Source organism: Wasmannia auropunctata, unplaced genomic scaffold, assembly GCF_000956235.1.
Source record: "Wasmannia auropunctata unplaced genomic scaffold, wasmannia.A_1.0 LD336026.1, whole genome shotgun sequence".
Classification (NCBI taxonomy): Eukaryota; Metazoa; Arthropoda; class Insecta; order Hymenoptera; family Formicidae; genus Wasmannia; species Wasmannia auropunctata.
Genome location: NW_012026864.1, coordinates 774,333 through 796,766, shown reverse-complemented (window position 1 = coordinate 796,766; position 22,434 = coordinate 774,333). Strand labels below are relative to the sequence as shown.

At 40.8% G+C, this 22,434-nt stretch overlaps 1 protein-coding gene across 1 annotated transcript in view; it reads left to right on the top strand.

The window, feature by feature from the left end:
• LOC105452687 (B-cell lymphoma/leukemia 11A) overlaps nucleotides 1-17,054 on the top strand; it is a 32,486-nt gene extending 15,432 nt beyond the window's left edge. The window contains exons 2-3 of the mRNA XM_011694026.1: nucleotides 5,700-6,149; nucleotides 14,856-17,054. Coding sequence (XP_011692328.1) covers nucleotides 5,700-6,149; nucleotides 14,856-17,032 — 2,627 coding nt within the window. The 3' untranslated portion in view covers nucleotides 17,033-17,054. The remainder of the gene's footprint in view (nucleotides 1-5,699; nucleotides 6,150-14,855) is intronic.
• The last annotated feature ends 5,380 nt before the right edge of the window (nucleotides 17,055-22,434 follow it).

The following is a 22,434-nucleotide window of genomic DNA, read 5'->3' as shown; positions in this document are numbered from 1 at the left end:
ACTCGACGGCGAAGGGTGTTGTCCTTGTAAAAGAGAAAGAGAGAGAGAGAGCGGAGAGAAGATAGCAGGAAGAGAAAGAAAGAATGCGCGAAAGAGAGGACGACAGAATATAAAGTGGGGGCTCGTATAAAAATTGCCCCCTCCAACGGTACGGCATGCCGGTAGGTCCTTTCTATTCTTCTGATATCCTGTCGGGGCCCTTGGCCGGCCCTGTACGCGTCCCGATGCTCCAGTCAGCATCCGAGCATAGGCGAAATGAGATCTCGTGCACGGCAATGAGAATCGATCCGCGTCCCCCGAAGATCAAACGAAAGCGTCGCGCCCGTGAGGACGGGGGGCCCCGCTAGAAACGGTGATTTCGCGTCGCGCTCAATCGGATCCGAGTCTCCGCGCGCGCGATGATTGTTCCTCGCGACTGATTCTGATAGTGAATTTAGCCGCGACAGGAATATTCGGATTACGTCGTAACGTAATAACTGACGCAGGACGTTCGGGCAATGGCGCACAAAGGTAATTATGGCCGATATGAGCAAAGTCGGCAGTTTCTAAGCAAGCGATGTTATCTCTTATCAGGCGCGATTTGCGCAAGACATAAATACAGCGACGATAAGCAGATAACCTGCGACGAAGAGAGTCACGAAGAAGTTACGTGAATATCATTTTGCTACCGATGTACCGGAGATACGTTAATTTGAGACGGTATTTTGGAGAGTTTCACGTGAATGCTATCACGATTCATCGAGTAATGATAAAGAGCATGTTTAAGATTTCAATTTCACGCTTGAGTTTGGCGCGCAGATCTTCGATTTGCTGTACCAATAAAGGCATTGTTATACAATTTATGCTTTTTACGAATTGATTCGAAGCATTTCAAAGATTTTAAGAATGTAAGTGCCACCGTGTTATATCGGATTACAGTAAATTACGATAGAAGGAATCATTTTTAGGTAGCTGCGAAAGTATGACGTGCCAGGCGCCGATAAATGACGCGACGACGTTCTATTATGGATAAGACGGTATTTGCGATCGCGTCACGGATCTGTCCATCTCGCGCGCGTCGATACGGACGTGTGCCGGGAATCTATCCGTTTCCCCGATCGGTTTCCGTATTTCGCCGGGAGATCGGCTGCCACGTACCATCGCGGCGGCGTCGGCGGTGGCGTCCGATGCCTCCTTCGGTCGGCGAAGGAAATTGCTGCGACCCAATACTAATGGATAATGGAATTATTGGTTACGGTCGGAACTCGCCCTGGGGATGATCGTAATTCAATTGCTTCGATGTGTCCTCTGGACGTTTTGACAGGACGGATGTCCTAACAAGGATACCGCCTCGGGATATCTTCGCCCGCGTTTCTCTGTGTGCAGGCGATGTGCACTCGCGTGGATCTAACGAAAATGTCGTGGAAAAGTGCGCGCCGACTTGTAGCGAACATGAGTTTCCGATGGTCGAACACAATGCAAAGAATTATCATTAATGCCTTATTGTGAAATTAGCGACAGTTATGCAGATGTTAGGCTATGAGTAAACAGGCCTACGCTGAATATGGGGCTGAATATATTCCTTCACAGAAATTTCGATCTTTAGAAACAAATTTAAATTCAATTTTAAACTCTAAATAAAGAATAAATAATTAATTTCACCTTTATAAATGCGTTTTTAAGAATTAATAATAATGCTGTACACATATACAGCATAGCTAGAAAATTTATAATCTCGCGATTAAATCCATCTCGAAAATATCGCCATTGTAAATGATAAAATTTGAATTAGATTGATTTTCAACCAAAAATTGAATTTGTCTACGTTGGATGTTAAAACAATTGATATAGCATCGTACGTGAACTATTGCGGAGAATCGATTCTCCGACCGGCTTGGCGTATCTTGCTAAGGACATAAGAAGGAAAATTAATGTGGAAAACTAATAACCTCGGAACATTTCCCGCAGAGATTCCAGTACGCGTCCTTCCCACTCGTAGATGGAAATTACAAGGACGCCCGCAATAGGGGCCACCGGGCTTGGTGATCGCAACATTACGGATGTATAGGCCAATTTGTAAGCAATCCAACTTAGATTCGCCGGGCAATATTATATTTTTACGTTATGTTCCTTCCCGGCAATTCACATCCTCCCCTTTCTCTCACCCCCTTACCCGTGACACAGTGATTCGTCCGGATGCCACCGCGTTCATTTTTATGCGGCAAGTAATTGTCGTCATCAAAATCAGAAATGTGTCCCGTGTAAATGTTGTATACGCAATCTAATATTTCCGTATGTTGATAATGAAATTTGCTTCTTATTTTTTACACGAAACATTTTATTTTATTAATAAGCATTTCGTTGCAGCTTTGTAAAATAATTATCAGAAAATAGATATGTTTTTCGAAGATATATTTTACTGAATATTTCTAAATTAATGCACTATAATTTTCTTGGTTGTTGATTTTTTTATATCAAATTGTAAATAAAAATTTTAATACTTGCGAAGAAGTTAACATTTTTTTTAGCTTTCCATACGATTTGTCACTAATTTTATGTTTATATTATTAATAATATATGTATTTATCGTAGTTTCAAATATTTATAGCAACATGCATTATCGTTTTAGAGCACTTTTTAAAGAAAGAGTGATAACGTTTCCAATAACAGATTCCAATAGAAATGCAATATAACTAAATACATTGCGGGCCACATTGCGTTAAAAAAAAACGACAGTAAACGGGGGTAGAGGACGTACGCGGATAAATAGGCGGGTGATTTATGAAGTGGCGAAGAGACACGTGTCTGCCCCGTCCTTCCTCCTTCGCTCACCTTAAGCTCGCGAGAGGCTGCCGGTCCTCGCGCAGGGGTTGCGGAGGGTTCTCTACGCTGCCGACAGTTTTGGTCCAACATCTGCCCCCGAAAAAACAAAAGCCCATTGTCGCTAACGACCGGTCGCGCGTCTCTTGTTTCTAACCGAGCGCTTTTGAATCGTAGGCGAATAACGGATCCGAGAGAGCTCGTCCATTCAGGCGACTCACCGTTCCTTCCTTTCGCTCTCGCCGGCCGTCGTATCCAGCTCGACCGATTTTTCTTTTTTTTTTTCACTGGCAACACAACCACAAACCAGACATCTCGCCTCGCCTTACCATCCAGGGGTTTTATTGAAAATTTTATCGGATTTTTACCATCGTTATTTCTCGCTCCCTTCTTCCTTTCGCGTTCGATTGTCAACGACGATCTCGGACGCAAACGCGATTAAAATCTCGCGTTCCTACGAAGAATGCAGGACGTCGTCGAGGCGCAATTGTCTCGTCCGAACACGAGTCTCGACACACACTGAGACTTTGCGAACTTATCTCGCTTCCTGCTACCGTCATCCGGTGAAAAACGAGAAGTTGCAGATAGCAGCGAAAAAAGGCTTCACAGTCGAATCGGACCGATTCTGAATGGTAAAGGGCCAAAAAATAGTTTCTTATCGAAATCTCTCGATATCTTTGGACTCACGAAAATATTTTCATAGCTTCTTGGATTGTTGTGTCGAGAAGGTACATCGAATTCATGATATCGGCGAATTGTTATGGAATATTGCTGAGTTATATTTGCGCGCGAGCGTTTGAGCTATAGTGATTTTACGATGTCATTAAGAAATATCTATTTTTCAAAATGCTGAGAAAATTTACAAATATAATAGATCGAAGGATAATCTTTATGTTCAATAAATTCTCATATATTCGTTAATACATGAACGTAAAACATGATGCTAAAAATCTTAAGGATTTATTATCACGCGCTATAGTTAAAAAATCTTACAATTAGAAAAACTTTGTCTCAATATATAAATTTAATAAACTACCAAAATATTTTTATTATGCAAAAGAAAACAATTGTAAGATAGGTAAAGAATAATTACAGGTATATGAAATAACTATAATTAATTGGCTGAGAGAAAGACGACTATAACTCAAGTTCAACCCACCGATCGGGGTGTAGCTCGCGCCCTAAAGGGTTGAAACGTACTCGAGTTTGCGCTCTGGCCAATGGTCAAGCGAGCTCCGCCCAGAAAGAATCGAACGCCGTCTCGGCGCACCGACGAAAAGCGAGAAACGAAGAAGGAGAGCCTAGCCAGCAGCCAAGGGTAAACAAACAGGGGTTGGTGTAAAGCTGCAAAAAAAGAAGCGTACGAAAGAGAAGAGCGAAGAGGATCCCTCGAGAAGCACTACGGCGAAAGTGAGACGAAGATACGTAACAAGAATGGAGACAAAGGGAAAAACTCGAAGGGCGAGACGGAAATGAAAGGGGTGGGAGGGGGGGAGGAGAGGCAGAAAACGACTGCCAAGACGGCGGAGGGTTTTTCTTGTTTCGTCGCGAGCCTCGGCGTCCCCATTCGGATAGATATGGATACTCAACTCGACGAGGGAAAGATCGATGTATGAGGCCGCCTGCCAATCTCTATGTTAATGCGCGAAACATACGAGAGAAAGGACATAAGACGTCGCGAGGAGTTCTGCTGTAGTTTCTCCTGAAGGACACTCAAAAGTGAATTGTTACGTCTGCGGCTGACCTCGGGCCCTCTGCCCCTCGGACGACGGTGAATTATAACGGTTGCGTAAGAGGAAATTAGTCCTGTTTGTTACGAGGAAAGTTCGCTTGCCGAGATTAGGCGAACACCGTCTGCGGTCTATTTATCGTCGAAAGGAAATAGCGAAAATTGAATCATGAAAAAGGAGAAGAGGCCGTTTTAATTCAGAACCGAAATTTTACAGAAAAGATAAATGAATTCCTTTACTTATGCATACATATATGGTATTGGGTATTGATATATTTTTCATCATCTGAGTGAAAAGAAGTAATAGCAAAACGTGTAATAAAAAATGTTTTCAAACACGCTATTAAAAATTCGTTAAAAACTCGCTTTCGGCAAAATGTAGATGATCTAGTTTTGATTTACTTAATTCAATTAATCGCTCTATCATACACACACATATCTACACAAACATAAGTTTTACGGCTACCGGCGAAACGAAACGCTCATAGAATCGTTCGTTTTGATATCTCATCACGGTATTATGGCTGCAGTCAGTTAATAGGTATCGTAAATCGTAATGATTAATGCCCCGCTATGAATAATGCGCGAGACATATGTCTACACTTGGTTATATAATGGTATCTATAACACGTAATAAGCCGATACTGCTTTCACAATTCGTAATCGGAGTCGGAAAAAGATTTTTTTGTGATGCAATTGCATTAATATGTTGTTTATTGTACAACAAAATTGAACACATTGTGTATATATCACCAAATTCTGCATCATTTGAATAACTTTATAATTACTGATACAAAGAAATATTTTCCAACTAAACGACAATGTTGATTGTTGAAATATGATATTATAATTATTTTGCGGATAGAAAACACGAATATCTCTAAAGCTCTATTTTCCGAAAATCATTAAATATATCGATAAATTCTGAAATTACTGAATACTTCTGCGATATCTATATCAATTAATAATTCAGAAATGGTTGATGCGTTAATGTTACACAAAATAATAATAGTCAAATATAATAATAGTCAAATATATCATAAAATTAAATAAAAGAAAGTATAAGTAAACTCCAAGCTACGTGTACATCTTTATAATCAAACTAACTCGTCATCCACTTAATAAAAATTCCAACGCATCTAAATGAGATATATCTCTTTCTCTGTTACAGCGGAAACCTCGCAAAGTACCACGTCCCCAGACACCGTCCAATGCGGGGGCTGCAGGGCGTCCTACCCCCTCGGAGAGATCGTCCGGTTCATCGAGCACAAGGTCAATCATTGTCGGAGCACCCTTCAGGGCTGCCACAGTCCACCGGCGACGGCCGCGCCGGAGGACTCGGACCCGGAGGACGCCCTCACCCTGAAAACCGCCGATCCGGACTCCAAGTTGAACTCGGTGCCCAGCATCTCGGCGCCCATCAACAAGAGGAGCGGCCGACTGGAGAGTCCGCCGACGCCTCAGGGCCCGGGACCGGATACCGGAAGTCCGATCGACCTCAAGGCAAGCGCCAGCTCGACGCCGAAGAGACGGACGGAAGCACCGGACGAGGACAAGGAGGAACTTCCGAAGAAGCAGAAGACCGAGTCCGTGGACGCCGACACGAACACAGTCAATTCCGGTAAATTTCTGCGCCTCTGTTTTTCTCGACTTTTTAGTATTTCAAGTAATAAAAATGAATGTTGGAGCGTTTTATCAGACTCAGTCGATTGTATCGTGTTGTGAAATGAGATGTGCAACGTACGTGATCCGGTCATGAAATAATCATAACTCTTATGGAATAATTCAAAGTTTCGCTTCCCAATTTCGCGTTCGGCTTTTGCATCGTAGATTCTGAATTTGGCAACGATCAGAACGAGAAAATATGTCAGGGTTTCTCATCGTATAGTAGGTGTGCATCGAGGACACGCTATCGTGCCGTTTCGAAATCTTTCTGGTTTGGCGAATTGTTGGTTTGCTGAAAAGGGGTGGAAGAGGGTGTTTTAAAGTACAGTTATAGGGGACTGCCATGTGATGTCGAACCTGGCCGAACGGGCACGAACAATGGATCGGTGGATTCGATTTTTGAATTTAAACCGCCCGCCCGGGGGATTGGGGTGAACCTGCCCTTCGTGTCTCCCCTCCCGCCGTTCCTCTGACCCCCTTTTGTCGAGCAGTACATTGTCGTACGTCGAAGGGTTTAACGCGCGAGCGTTCTCATTCGGCGACGCGACACTCTGGATATGAAAGTGCTACGATATCTTCTTCGCGTTTTTTTTTTATGTAACATCGAAACGAAATTGAAAAATCGCGCTGTTCATTTTGGACCTTTTTTATTGTAAATTATTATATTTTTGTACGATAATTGTATTAACACGGAAAAAAAAGAAACAAAAAATATTACGAAAAGGAATTATATTATTTAATAGTCAGCGCTAGTTCTTTTATTTTCCTTTGCAATCAAATTACTTTTACAATCGTATGCGAGAAAAAATTTTCGTGTGTGAATAATATCCTAAAAATTTCAACAGTTAAGGAATATTAGTAATAAATCCATAAACTCATGAAAATCTTATTTATAATACAATTATTAATTTGTAGTCATAGAATTGTATCTATAATTTAATAATCTTAAGAATCATGAATTGATATATGCGCATATGAATCCATTCCTCGGTTTATGCAAATAAAAATTGATCTCGTTAATATTAAATTAAATCGTTAAGCTTATCTTTGCAATGAAGAATTCATTAAAAAAGAAAAAAATTGTAATCGAAGAGTGAAAGTAAATTTGTATCGCCTCGAGAAACGAGGGCGGTTATCGCGGTCGAACATGATTGTGTCTCTCGAGGAGCAGCACGTCGGCTGCACATCGGTGTCTCTTTAAAGTTTCATCACGCTCCGTGGCACTCGCCCCAAACCCCCTTTTGCTAGCTACACGTTCCGGCAACGAGATAGAGAGTTAACCCTTTCCGAACTGGTCCACGGCCGTAAGAATACTCCTCGCTCGTGCTCATCCCGCCGTTCGTCCGCCGGTTAAGCCCCTTTTGTCGCCTTTTTTGTCGGATTTTTTGCTACCGGACAACCACGTCGAAAAGCCCAATTAGAATCGTCCTATTGTTCGGCCACGTGGTCCGCACGAGCCGTCCACGCGAGAGCGTGCCCATATGGGTGAACGTGTGCGTATAGCGCCGGTGTATGCTAGACGATCGAGTCTCGAGCGTTACGTGCGAACAGGTAAAAGCAACGCGTATCAGAAACGCGCACGAGGGGTGGCATTGAGAGGATGCGCCAGGACCCTCGGCACTCGGACCGGTATTGTAACTCCCTTCCAGTGATTCTGATATTTTTATTTATTTTTTTTGTTCTTTCGACTATGAGACACACACCGAAAAATTTGGCAATACGATTCAATATTTTTTTCGTACGGAATGTTTTCCAGAAATATGTAGAATACATTTTTCTTCATTTTCCTGCAACTGAGTTCGGAGAAGATGCATGTCTGTGAAGAAATCCGTGATTTCGGGAAAATTTGGTTGTAATAAATGCACGAAAATAGAGAACAAGCAGAGCGCGCGTCGCGCAAGAGAACAGCGTTGGAGATCCGTGACGGACAATATACGGAAAAAGGCTGAAGGGTAGAGGAGGAAAAGACGGCGGAGAGGGCGACGAAAAAGGAGCGATAATCCGTCGAAATTGACACCAACCAGCGCTCCCGGTGAGATGCAGATTTGATCTATCTGTCACGTTTGTCTGGGAATATTAATTCCCGTCCGTGGGTGAGGTTTTTCTCTGGCAGCTTTATGGCTCCTTTCCGACCCTCCCGCCTATCCTTTCCTTCCTAGCAAAGTCGACGGCTCCCCGGACCGCCCGAGGTGAGCGGAGAATTGCTTGCGAATTGGCTGTCGCTCGGGGTTTCGGGATCCTGCAACTTTCTCGTCCTTCATCCTTCCGTTTCCTCCGTTCTCGCGGAAGGAAGTCGACAAGAACGGCGTGCGAGCGATACGCCTAAGAACCGGCGTCAGAAACTTTTTCGGCTATATATCACGCGTATCGTCCGACCCAGCCTGTTTATATCTTATTTCGTGCTTTATCGCAATTTCATTTTTTTAGTTAGTTATTTTGATAATTTAAATATTTTATATACATGTAATGTAAAATTTAATCGCGTGCATTTTACGAATATTATTTTCTTTTGTCGATGGGCTCGTGAAAAGAACGATACGTGAGTGTTGCGTTAATAAAGAAATTAACATGTATCGTCAGTACGGATTCTTTGAAAAATTCACTTCCATTTCGACTACTCCAGTTCATATTTTACTTTCTTTCTTTCTTTCTTTCTTGACAATGACGAGGTGGCTGCGTTCTTCGCTTCCTTTGCACTTACCTCGCGCGCCCCGTGTAAAAGAAAGCTCGCGAGAGTGAAAGAGAGAGAGGAAAGAACGTCATCAAAGCTTACAAAGCTCAGAAGTTCAATATACACGACTTCAGTACGCTGCGACGCGTTTAAATTACCAGGTCGAGTGGCTTTTTGATTAATTTTTTTTTTCCCTTACGTCCTTGTGCCGTAAAACGAGTCCGTTATCCATGTTTTCCTCTTTCTCCCGGTGATGCACTACAGGAAAATCGAAGTAGCTGCAAAGGCAAATCTCTCACGATGAGGGATAGACAGCACTAGATTTCTCCCAAGCTTTCAACGTTCTCAAGCATTTTCATGTTTTTGTTTGTATCGCTCTCTCAATTCTTTCAGATCAAGTATGCCCATAATTTTAAATACATTTGATTTTACTTATATTACATAAACTTCAATTTCATGTACATTCTCGGTGTTGTATTTTGCTTTAGGGACATATTCTCCTCGCGCGTCAAGTCGTGAAAAACTCGAATATAATAAATTTCTTTTAATAAATTGAGACTCTGCCCTCTCTGAAAGGGTTAATGGCGAGCAGGCGGTCCATTCGCAAGATTTGCGGTTTAGACGGACAAACTGAGTAACGGAGGACATAAATGCTCGTGAAGCACTGTCTGACCAATCCTATCGCGGAATTGTAGTGACCACAAGGAGTATGTTACGCGACCATTCGAATATTCGTTTAGAGAGGATGGAATCGCGCCGGTCGACATGTTCGCGATTTTAACGGCTTTGGCTCTTTGTCGCGCGACACTCTGCGGTGGGTTGAACAGGTCGTAAATAAAAATTCACTGGAAAAAATCTGCATGCTACGGTTACACGATATTGAACGGATATTATTAGTAATCATACGATTTCTTTAATATTTTAATAATGCGATATTTGTATATTGATTGATATTTAATTAAATTCTATTTCAATTGTTTCACACGCGCAATATACATATATATTATATTTAAGCAATTTTGAAAAGAAATGAATTAGATAATTTTAATCAATTCGCATTTCTAAAATAATAAATTACAATAAAAATAAAAATAATAAATTGCCTCGTTTGAATTTCTTTGAAATGTCTTTGACATTTTAATTTAATAAAGGTTGCCGTATATTCTACTATTTTTTATATTATATAACTCCTTTGTTTACTATTAATTCTTTGTGGTACATGTTGGACACTTCTCGTTACTGCGTGATATTTATCTCAGCTGGTTATTTAATTAATAGGTCCAGTAAAATGATTAAAATCACCCGCAAACTACCCACGTGGACATGATCCGCTGTGCGTTGTCCCTTTTAAGTGCAGCCCTTGTATCGACAACAAAGTGCATACGTCGCATACGTTAGCTAATCGATATTTTAATATTGTCACACGCCATTCCGGATTAAAGGCCTTTACGTGTGTTGGTTTGTGTGCGCATGTATGCGTGTATCATGACGTCATTGAGCGGCAGATGTGTCCCGTCTAAAAAGATTTCCGAGAGCGCGACACAATGTCCTTTACACGATTAAAATTTGCTCGTATGCACGAAACCAAGCATAATACTTACGCTTATACGTGTAATCACAAATAATTCCTTTCAACCTGCGTATGAATTTTTCGAGTATTAATAAAAAAAAATGATCTTATAATTTCAGAGTCCTTAAAAATTTATAATAGTTGCTTGACTTAATTTAAACGACTTTTGTTAAACTAAAATTAAAATATACATTTTGAATATTTTGATTATCACGATTTTGTTTGATACGCGATATTTTATCATGATTAATTAGTTATCGCGCGAAAATTTCTCGCTATCTTATTTGTTGCAAAAATTAATTCACTTGAAATGTTTATACAATATATCGATATCAGAGAAGCAAATTTGAAAAGTCTATGGAAACTATTTTGAAAAAAATTGATGGAAGGGATTTAAGTTCGTGTTAAGTCTCCCGTAAAAGGGTTAAAAGGAAGTATTCGTAGGATGACCGGGACTCTCGAATCGTTGTTAAACAATGGCGTTCCGAACGATTTGCCCGTAAACGTCGCATAGGCCAATTTGTCGGGCAATTTCTGGAGAAAATTGGTCGGTCACTACCGCCGGAAGGCCAAGTCTCATGTGCAGACATATTGTTCATTTGATTCTGCTGTCTCTTCTGAGTACGAATCTTATTTCGATTTTTAACCTTCTCTACGCGGATGTGTGTCGTATGTCTTAAAAAATATTGAAATTGTATGTAAATTCTATTTTAATATGTACGTATTCGTCGATCAATAATTTTATTCACGTGTGTTTTTTTCAAGAGCCAAACCTATATTCGATGTTATATTGCAATATAACATCGAATTGAGAACTGTCTTAATTTTTACTTCAATATTACATACTGCTTTAATTATTTTTCACATAAATAAAGTTGATTTAAAAAAAAATCTATGCACTAATCTACTGTACGATATTACGAGACGATACAATATACATATATTGAATTCTCCACCTATCCGATAAAAAAGTCATCGCGAGCGATAACGCGCACCCGAATTGTGCAACCAGCTAGCCAGCCATTTCTCGTCAGACACAGTCATGAAAATCTGAAGAAATAATCCTAACAGATGGCCACCCGCGAGGTTTGCATATGAAAAGCGCCGGGTCGTGAATCGATACACCTTTATTATGCTCAAGCACTTGCTTATCTCACTCGTCTTCCCGCCGGCATCTTCCTTCCCCGGGGAAGTCGGCAATATTTTCGACTTCCAGAGAAAAAAGGAGCCGGCTGGTCGAGAAAGGACGAGGGCGAGGGAAAAGCAGCGGTGGTGAACGCTCGAAGCGTGAAACAATACACCAAATTTTCGCGCTTTACCACTTGGCTCTGCCGCTTGTTTCAGGGATGACTCGACCGTCTTGTCCTTATTCTTTTTTATGATTTTCTTTCTCTTTCCCTCACATATGTTTTAATTTTTGCCCGAAGCCGAAACTTCGGGCCAGTTCGTATTTCACGTTCCTTCTGTCGAAGGATCAAACTGAAGATGACTTGAGAATATTTCGAAGTTTGAAAAAGATAATTTCGAAAATTTCATGATTTAAGAAAATTTTGTCTAGATACTTGTATAAATTTTATCTTTTTCAGAATACTTTGAATTACATTATTAAAATATTTAATATCTAATATTAATAACTTATAACAAATATTATCTATCTAAAAGGTATATAAATAAATAAATATCATATGTAACTGTATCACAAATTTTTCAAGAAAAATTGAATTAAGGCAAGTTGAAATCCGAATTAAAAAGAAACATTATGAAACTTCTATAAAAGTACAATTTAATTGAATAATTCTTTGAGAAAGTTGAAGTAGAGTTGTCAGAAATACGATTATGCAATTGAAATAATTTATATTTTTTATATATACTTTTCTCCTCGAGCAAAGTTCTTAGTAATTCAGGAAATCGTTGACGATATCTCGCCTATTCATTCACGATCTTTGTTCCTCTGCCGACTTTCTCCACGTTCTTTCTGTCAATCGAAAAATCGCGCGCGTCAATGAGATGAGATTGCGACGAGCGTTCTCTCATTCCATCGCTGCGACGCGTAAACGCTGCAAGCGTAATCCTGGTGAAAGGTCAGCAAAGGCGAGGAAGAAAAGTCTCTCGCCCACTGTCGGGGCTCGTTATTCTAGTTAGCACCTTGTTACATACAACGAAATGTGTTCCATTGTGTATTGTCGCGAGATAAACTATCATTTACTCGTTGACGGCGCGTCGACGTTGTTCCTAATTTTATTTAAGATTCATTGTCTTCGCATCCTGCTCATCGTCATCGGGCCGATCTCTCAAAGCCATTTCTACGAATTGTTCTGAATAATTTCACATCAAAATGCAAAATTGTATTATAATTATACGAAAAAACATGGGAAAATAACATTCTGAGATTCAACATATAACATTTTTAAAATAAAATTCGTTGAGGATATTTATATCATTCGTGTAATATCAGTGTTAAATCGATTGTTATATATTTAACTAAATTAGTGGATATTATTATTTACTATATTAAAAAAGAAACACTTTTTGTTATAATCACTATCGAAATAATGCTTTTAAGTGTAATACACAAAAAAAAGATGCCACTGCTCGGCGATCGTTCGGCTTTAAGACGATCTTGAAGCTTTATTTCTAACAAAGATCTTTCCCTATCCCGAACGGCCATTTAATTAGGACCACTTTATTTTGCTGCAGCCTTTTGTCTCCGGCTGACTTTCCCTCCTGTCGTCCAAGTACCGCGAGACAGTGAGGTACAATAGGGAGGAGAAGGCGAGTCCTGAACTTTTTAATCTCTTACAAGAGGAAGTATACCCCTGCCCGCTACAACGCGCTTGTATTTATCTCGTCTAAGAAGTTTCTTCCTGAATAATGCCGCGTGCGTATTTATTCGTCTGCGCGAGACGCTCGTGTTCTCAAATTCGACAAGTCCGATTTTGCCGAATTAAAAGAGAAAGAAATTCGTGGCAGAGTTCGAGAGAAGCTAAATTGTTTTCTTTAATATTAAAACGACTTAAAAACTGTTTTATTTTGTAAAAAGTTTGTGTAATTGTTTTCTGTTCTATTCTCATTCCTGTATTCATGAAGAATATTTTAAACAGAAATTTTGGGGAAAAAATACAATAACTGAATTAAAACAACATATATTGCAAGAAAATACTTTCATAAAAATGATTAATTGATGCCTTATACGATTTCGTAGTGTTTCTCAAGACGTTTTAAATCTTTTTCCTCAACCCCCGTAACGTCCGACATTGTGATCCGAGAGAATATGCTGCCCGGGTAATGTTCCGCGGTGCTTTTACTCGCAAAGTGAGGGTCGCCCTTAAGCACATGGTGCGTGCATCCTCGGTCTTTCTCTCCCTTTTTTTTCAACAGTCTCCTCTCATTCCCGCCGCCGTCGAGGCGACGTCGAATTAATAAAATCCCACAGACTCGCACAACGGGCGTCTACTGCGCTACGCGAGGCGTGAAAAATGGCCGAAAATCTGATATTCCGGATTAAAAACATTGAAATTCAAAACCCGTCCCTCTCCCGCATCATAAGCTTTCGCGCGCGCCATAGGGAAGGAGGGTCGAGAAGTCGTTAAGGGTCAGTTTCAGCCGCATGCCGTGGTAACCGACCCCCGTTGGCCCGCAACGATCTCCCTCCTCCCGCGCTCCCCGTCGACCGCCCCGTTCGACGAGGATATTATTTTTAAGCTCCCCGCAACTCGCCGAGCCGAACCGCAATTTGACACAGACGCGCCGTTTGAATTCCGAATTCAATCGGCCGGGTCCGATCTCTGTCCCGATTCCGCGAAATTAAGGGTGGTTCGAAAAATTGATAGCGTAGCTCGGGGGCATGTACGCGCACATGTTATGTGTGTACGTGCGGGTTTTACGAGGCTGCCGTCACATGCTCGCGAAATTACCGTGAAGCTTCAAATCCTGTCGTCAGATTATTACGATATATCTAGAGCCTTATAATCATCTCATTCATGGTTATAACTCGTCAAATTATATTAGAACCTCGCCAACGCAACTCTCTCTCTTTCTCTTTCTCTCGCTTCCTTATTTACAAATAAATTTCAATTTCTAAAATAACCGTACCTCTACATAAGAACGTTTAAGCGAAAGAATTAAAATTTCATATGAATAACATTAACTTTTCTGTGTGAAAGTAATTTTAAAGATATTAAAAGATAATGTATATTGTATTCGATATTATTCGAGATTAATTATACAAAGAATATTCGAAAGCCCGTGAAAGAGTTGAATTCACAATTCCGTGTGAATGATGAATTTATCAGAACTGTTTCGTAAATTTTGCAGAGAATTCGCTACATTTAAATTTTCTCGAATGCTAAAACAAAATTCTTCTTGTGCAAAGACAATGGACTGCCAGCCTAAATACCACGACGTCGATATATCTGTTTCAGAACCAAGGTGGCTACAGTGCTCGCAATGTTCCCGACGGCTGTGCTCGGCGTGGGAGCTCCTTCAGCATGTACAGAGCATGCACGGCGCCCGCCTCTACTGCTCCTCCTCCTCGTCGACGAACTCGTCGTCGAATACTCCGGCGCCTAGTCCACCGACGCCTACGCCGACGCACGCGCACCATCTAAGTCCACCAAATCATTTGAACCTAAGCGGTAAGTCCACCGGAAGTTCCTCGGCAGCGAACTCTTCCGGTGGCACAAATACGAGTGGCAGTAGCGGTAGCCGACAGCAGCTTCAGACCTCGTCCTTGGTGGGCGATCCTCTCCACAGTTTTTTGAGGCTACCCCAACACTTGGAGCGAAGTTTCCCACCTATGTTCAGGCCCGACTTTCTCACCCTGAATCCCTTGGCGGGATATAGAGGTCTTCAGGAACTGCAGACTGCTACGCGGAATCTGCAAAATCTGGGCGATCCGCTTCGCGGGATGGACGGTTTAAATCTGGGGGATCCACTGGTGCGCAGCTCATTGGATTCCCTGAACAACGCTCGGAACCTAGCGAACCTAGCCGAGCTATCACACGGCCGTGGCCTCGCCGGCCAAGCACACCCACCACCACTCGAAGCGAACCTGGATTTTTACTCAGCGCGCCTAAGGAGCCTCGCTAATCCGTCCTTAGGCGCGGCTCCACCTACACCTAGCGGTAATCCTACAGCAAATCCCCCACCTCCACCGGTGCCGCCAGTGCCGCCAGTCCCCGTCGCCAGCAGTGTTCAGCAACAACAACAACAGCAGCAACAGCAACAACAGTCGCAGCAGCAACAATCGCAACCCCATTCACAGCCGGTGAAACCGCCTAGTCCGGCCTCAATTAATCCCGCGAATTTAACCCACAGCAGTCATCAAAAAGAGAACTCGCCGCCCTGTTATAGTCAAAGCCCAGTGGGTCATCACAACAACAATAATTCGACCGACAGCGAAAAGACCAGCCCGCCGGTAGCATCTACGCCAATCATCACTGATTCTTCGTCGGAGACCGTGTACACGTGCGAGGTCTGTGACAAAAAGTTTCGCTTCCAATCAAACTTGATCGTTCATCGTCGCAGTCATCGGGACAAGGAAAGGCAATACCAGCAGCAGGAAAGCACGCAAGATGTCCAGAGTACGCCGTCGAGATGCGAGGTGTGCGAGATCGAGGTGGCGAGCTTCGCCGAGCTGAGGAAACACATGAGGAAGGAACATCAGGAGAACTTGAACTCGGCCGCCAGTCCGCAAGGCAGCGTTGAAACGGTGCCGGACGACGGGTCCAGCTGCGATGAGAACATGGACCTGGATGAGATGGAGGAGAACGAGCAGAAGAACGAGCGGGAGGACGCGGAGGAAAACACGCCGGAGGATCTAAGCACTACTCAAGGGCAGAGCGGAGAGGAGAGCGGAGGTCGGGTGGAAAAACCGGCCAGCCTGGTAGGCGATCTCATGGAGAAGTTCGGTCTGAGTAACATTGCTCAATACTCAGAGGCTTATCGACAAGCGTTGCAAGAAAATCATCGCAGCGGTTTCCTGAAAACCGACTCACCGTGCAACCTCACTAACTCGCTTAACAATAACAAGGAGAAGGAGAGTGCTCTTTCGCCCACAAATTTTAATTCCTCAACGACGCCGAATATTTTTTCCGGCCAGGGGTTTCCTAGATCTTCAGGGCCGGATTTCGGGGGTCTTTGGCTGCCTAGTCCGCATTACCTAGAGAACAACGAGTTTCGTAAGGTGTCCAAGGCCACGACGTCCAGTTTGTCGCTTCAGGGTCTGCCGAGTCCGCTGCTGAAGAAGGAGCGGAGCGGCCGAAACGACACTTGCGAGTATTGCGGCAAAGTTTTCAAGAACTGCTCGAATCTGACGGTGCACAGGCGGTCGCACACCGGCGAGAAGCCGTACAAGTGCGAGCTCTGTTCGTACGCATGCGCCCAGAGCTCGAAGCTGACCAGGCACATGAAGACCCATGGCCGTCACGGCAAAGACACGTATAAATGTCGCTTCTGCGACATGCCGTTCTCGGTGCCGAGCACGCTGGAGAAGCACATGAGGAAATGCGTAGTGGTGGTGCAGCAGGGCCCTAAGCTGGACATTCCATATCCAGTGATCAAGGATGAGGACTCTTCACTTAGCAGTAAGGATACTTGATCCTGGAACGGAAGCCTACCACCGATCCCGCCGTTGTGGCCGCACAGGCCGCCTTATCCGGTATACTGAAGACGAGGGATCTTCCTCTTCAGGGGCCTCGAAAAAAGAGATATACAACCTTGGGTCCCGCAAGGCCGATTCGATTTTGTCGAGACGGCGCGACCTCAGAAGGATCTCTTGACGTGAAATGTCCGAGGTCACCTCTCGGGATTAGGAGGGGTGGTAGGTCGATGCGTGATCTCGAGAATCTCCGACCGAACGGCCTGGAAACGGCCGGTCGAGTCGACAAGTTGTAAAAAAATTATCGAGAGCTGGAAAGATCTAGCGAAGCTGGAGTTTCGATTAGTTCGAAAAACAGAGGATCCTCACGCGATCGTGAAGATTGGACGCAAATCGTGAAGGCGACGTCCAGATAATGCGAAAACAGGGCGCAAGAAAGAAAGAAGGTACTCGACAAGAAACTCTACTCCGCGTTTTAACTCATTAGAAAACGAACGAATGGTTACCAGTTTGCGAGTCTCAGCACACACAGCTATAATTAAATTATATATATCACTATAAATATAGTTTATAAATAACGGGAAAAGACACTATAAATATATAAAGCTGCATATATATACATACAGATAAAGAATGAATAAATATATATATAAATATATATAAAGAAATGCAAATACAAAGAATATAAATATTATAAATAAGATAACGAACAGTAGTTCGTGACTTTATTATCGCATTTGAAGATTATTTATTTAATAATAGATATATATATATACATATTGTATAACACGTAATATATATATATAAATATTATGAAAATCTGCAACTCGCCGTGTACTATATAAGGACAAATTGGAATGAAATCTTTTTGTACATTACACGACGTCGCTTCGTAATAACGATGGAACCGCGATGGACGCGTCTTCTTTTTAAAATGCATCGATTTCGTTAGCATAAGAAGAATTAGTAACTTCGATGACCCTGTATGTACATATTTAAAAACATCGATATTCGAAAAAAACACTGTTATATATCAATATGTATAGGATAATTGAGAATATTTGGTTAAGTAATATATGAGAAGAAGCTAGTATATATCTATATACTCTAGCTCAATCCTATGTACAATGTATTATACCTATTATCGACGACTCTATTATCTTTATTAATATTATTGCACTTATTATATTGTCTTTATTATTATTAACATTATTATTGTTTTGTAACATGATTATTATTGTCATTATTACTATTATTACTATTATTATTATTATTACCATTCTATTATTACGTTTGTCACTATTATCATTACGGTTGCAGTGAGTTCAAGCGCCGCTTTCATTATTTTATTCCGATATTAAATTATTATCGCAGATGTTTTTAACGGTTAAGAAAATGCCAAAGTTGTTTAGGTTTATAGCCGCTGATTTTGCATCGCTCGACGCGCCCATCGAGGAGGAATCGGAATTTAATCAGAAAAATCGCAGCAACTGCATTTTATTGAAGACTATTATGATCATAATTTAAACTGATAAATTTATTGATAAATAAATCCTATGGACAATCTTGCAAAAAATATTCCTATCGGGAGAATTCCTCTTTCGATGATCGCCTCGCAACCTTGCCGAGAGTATCATCAGCGCGCTTTGTTCGTTGATTATATTTATTGCCATCACGATGTCGAACCGCGCTCGGCTTTTGCGGGACCGATAACTTAACATTGATTCCGCAAAAATCGACCCGTGGCCAGACCGTGGCGCAATCAGAATCGAATTTCCGTTTTCTCTCGTCCTCGTCCAAGACTGAGGCTTTCGGGCGACGCGACGATTGTTCTACAAGTTTTTGCGTTCCATTTTAAGTAGCAAAATAATTTTTCCTTTTACCCCCTTCCTTTTGTTTTCCTCAACGACGCCTCGTCAACGTAAACGTTTTCGAAGAGAACTGTTCCTAAAGAGAGAGATATATATATATATATATACATAGGCAATAAGGTGAAAACGAAAAATAACTTCGCGATGTATGAGAGACGAAGGAGTACGAATGTCGATTGCGTGTCCTTTATGTGATTTCATTGTACGTGTTATCCTTCTCGTTCCGGGGATGAGTGTGTGCGCGTGTGCGTGAGTTCGGTGAGAATGCGAAAGCATAAAGACGATATAAAAAAAAAACTCATATCAGATAGTTCTCTCGGTGTTAGACGTGTACGGCCCTAGATAAAAAAAAAATCTCTCGTTATCTAGTTAAAAGTTTGTTAGATTGATTCCTGAAATACGTACATGCCAGGCTCCGCGTTTATACGACATACTGTAAATAATGGCACTGCCCGTAGCGATGATTCGGAAGCAGAGAGAAAGAGAGAGGGAGCCGCGTCGTCGAAAAGTTATTCAACGATCATAAGAAGAAAAAAAAACGATAAGTTTAACGGTTTGATTTGTTTTTCTTTTCTCATGCAACGGCGTGTTTTGTCGTTGTGAACGATTGTGAACGGAGATTGGATCTAAAACGATGGAGATATGGGGACGGCAATCCCCTTCGAGAATTCGTGGAATGAATGGAGAGAGAAAGATAGATAGAGAGAGACAAATTTTTGACAGAGCACCGTGTGTATAATCGACGAAATAAAAATCCTGCGGCACGTCACCATACACAAATACGCGTACTTTGATTTCGTAAAGTTCTTCCTCCTTCTCTTCTTATTTTTCTTTTTAATTCACGTTTCTCCTACATAGGACCAAATTCCCTGCCTCACCGAAACAAAGGAGTGACATGTGTCAAATGCAAATCTCGCGGCGGGCGATCGGATCGGTGGGATGCGACGAGGGCAATAACGAATTTAGCCCGACACGGAAGAATATTCTTACGCTAGAGAGGTACACGGTAAACGCTGTAAGTCCATGATAAATCGTAATGCGAATCCGATACGGAGATTGCCACCGGCAACTCCGGCTTGGTTCGCGCATCACTCGCGGAACATCAGCCGTTTAATGTGTAATCTAAAATATGATATTGCACAAATTCCTCGTTATCTCGATTAATTGGCGTATTAATAAATGATATTAATAAATTCATCTGACTGTCCCGTCGTGTCCTCCGGTTGGTTTCTAATGTTTCTACAGGGTAAATCACGTAAAATGCTAAAAGATAATCCCAGAACGAACGTCAGGAGTATTAGTCGAGCGAAGTATCTAGGCAGTCGATATAATTTAAAGCTACGAAGTATTTCCTATAATTATAATAAGAGAGAGAAAGAGAGCGAACGGAAGAATTTTTTTTCCATAGAGTCGATTACGGGAGAAAGAGACGCAAGGGAGGGAAACGATAATAGCGTAGCAGGAAAATTGGATTTTTAGGAAATCTTTTGATCCAGGGTAAATAATCCGAGGCTCGGTTTCTAGGGACAGTATGTGACCGGGTTAAACCTGGCGTTCAGCACTTTTAACCGAGAATCGACATTAAGGCAATACGAGAAATAAAGAAACCCAGGCATCTCCGAGTAAACTCCGGCCGAGGCTTGCGACAAGCGTTGGCCGAGCTTTACCTCGCAGGGGTCCCTAATTGTAAACATAGCAGATACGGTGTATGTCTTGTGCGATTCAAATAAACGACATTGTTTTTAAATAACCTACACTATTTGAGAGTTTCTCTCTTTCATTCTTATTCTTCTGCATCCCTATCCTTTCAATATTGATAATTGTGCCATGAATTAATCCACATATGTATACTGCTTTCAGACACTTTTTTTGTAATTATATATATTCTTATGTTCACTTTACATATGTTTTAGATTTTTAAATAAAAAAAATTTATGAACAGTTATATCTTTATTAATTTTTTAAAATTTTCGACAGTATAATATTTTCGGTAATAAAAATAAATAATAACGGATTCATTTTTTTGGTGCAGTTTAAATATAAAAGTTATTATCAATTATAATATATATATATATTTATAATTATAATTTTTAACTTTCCAGAAAAGTCAAAATTTTTTGGGGCGTGCGATGACATTCCTTAAATTTGTATTTATATCGTAAAATTATTTGTAATTGACTATATACTTTATAAAGAATCGTGAGGCTAATTGATTCTTGAAAACAACTGTCTGCGACATTCCGATACGCGTCTGTCAAATGTGCGTGTAGAAACCTCGTTATATAAATTGTTTAACTTGTCATTTGAGTCACTATCATTCGTCGCCTATTGCGTAATGCGTTTCGCAACAGTTAAAAATTAATTCGTCGCATCGTGATGAAAATAGAAGAAATATGCGAGCATTTTTTATTTCGCCATCAATAAATACAATTTAAATATCCTACATAGTAAATCTATGCAATGTGATATTTTATAGTTTCAGCTGATCCCTTAATTTATCATTTTTACAATTCATCATAAAAATAAAATATACAAAAAAATATATAAACGTATGCCATATATTCATTTACTGATTGTGAGTCATCGCTGAAAATCGCGTAACTTTAATAAGGAATCAATTGTGCCATCTAGCGTGAGGCAGTAACGATGCAAACGAAATCTCAGGTGAGGACAATCATGCTGCATCTAAATGGGATGCTCTTGTATACCGGGTTGCTCGCTCAAAGGCTCGCTTAAGGGTAGTTGATTTATACTTTGCTTGTTTATTTGACTCTATAAAAAAGTATAACAATACTTTAAAGATATTTTTTCTTTTCTCTTTTACTTCAATTTTATTATAAATAAAATTTTTGTAACGTAATAATATTAATAGATCAATTTGTAGATTAATTATATTTCTTATGTATCTGCAATAAATTGCAATGCATAATGTTAAACAAAAAATTTTACTAAAAAGAAAATTAATTAATTTTATAAGGTATACAACATATTTAAAGTCATTTAAAGCTGTAAATTTGTACGAATTTGTACAAGCTTCCTAAATTTTTTCTTTCTTCTGTTGAGAAAAAGAAACAATTTTAATTTTCCATGCCGCGTATATAATTTGGTAAATTATGTATTACATTACTTTTTGAACAAGACTAGAACAAAAAATAATTTTATAAGACTTTTGTCTATCAAAAATATAATCGTTTATATCAATATCTAATTCGAGAAAATCTTGAATAATGCAGATTCAGAAAAGGTTTCTTTTAATTTCTCATTTAACAGTAGAATAAAAAAATCACCGTTATTTTATCCTTTGCCGTCATTATTCGCAGACGTAAACTATGAAATATGCATATCGACTCAACATTATCGTCATTTCCTATTTTCTGTCCTATTTTCGCTTGCTTCGCTTTCGCATTGAGATCGTTCCGCTGATTCCTCGAAAACCTCAAGCGAAATATAGATCACGAAGTCCGGGATCCACCGTCAACATCAGATTAATCTGCCGCTCGGTAATCGAGAGAGAGAGAGAGAGAGGGGGAG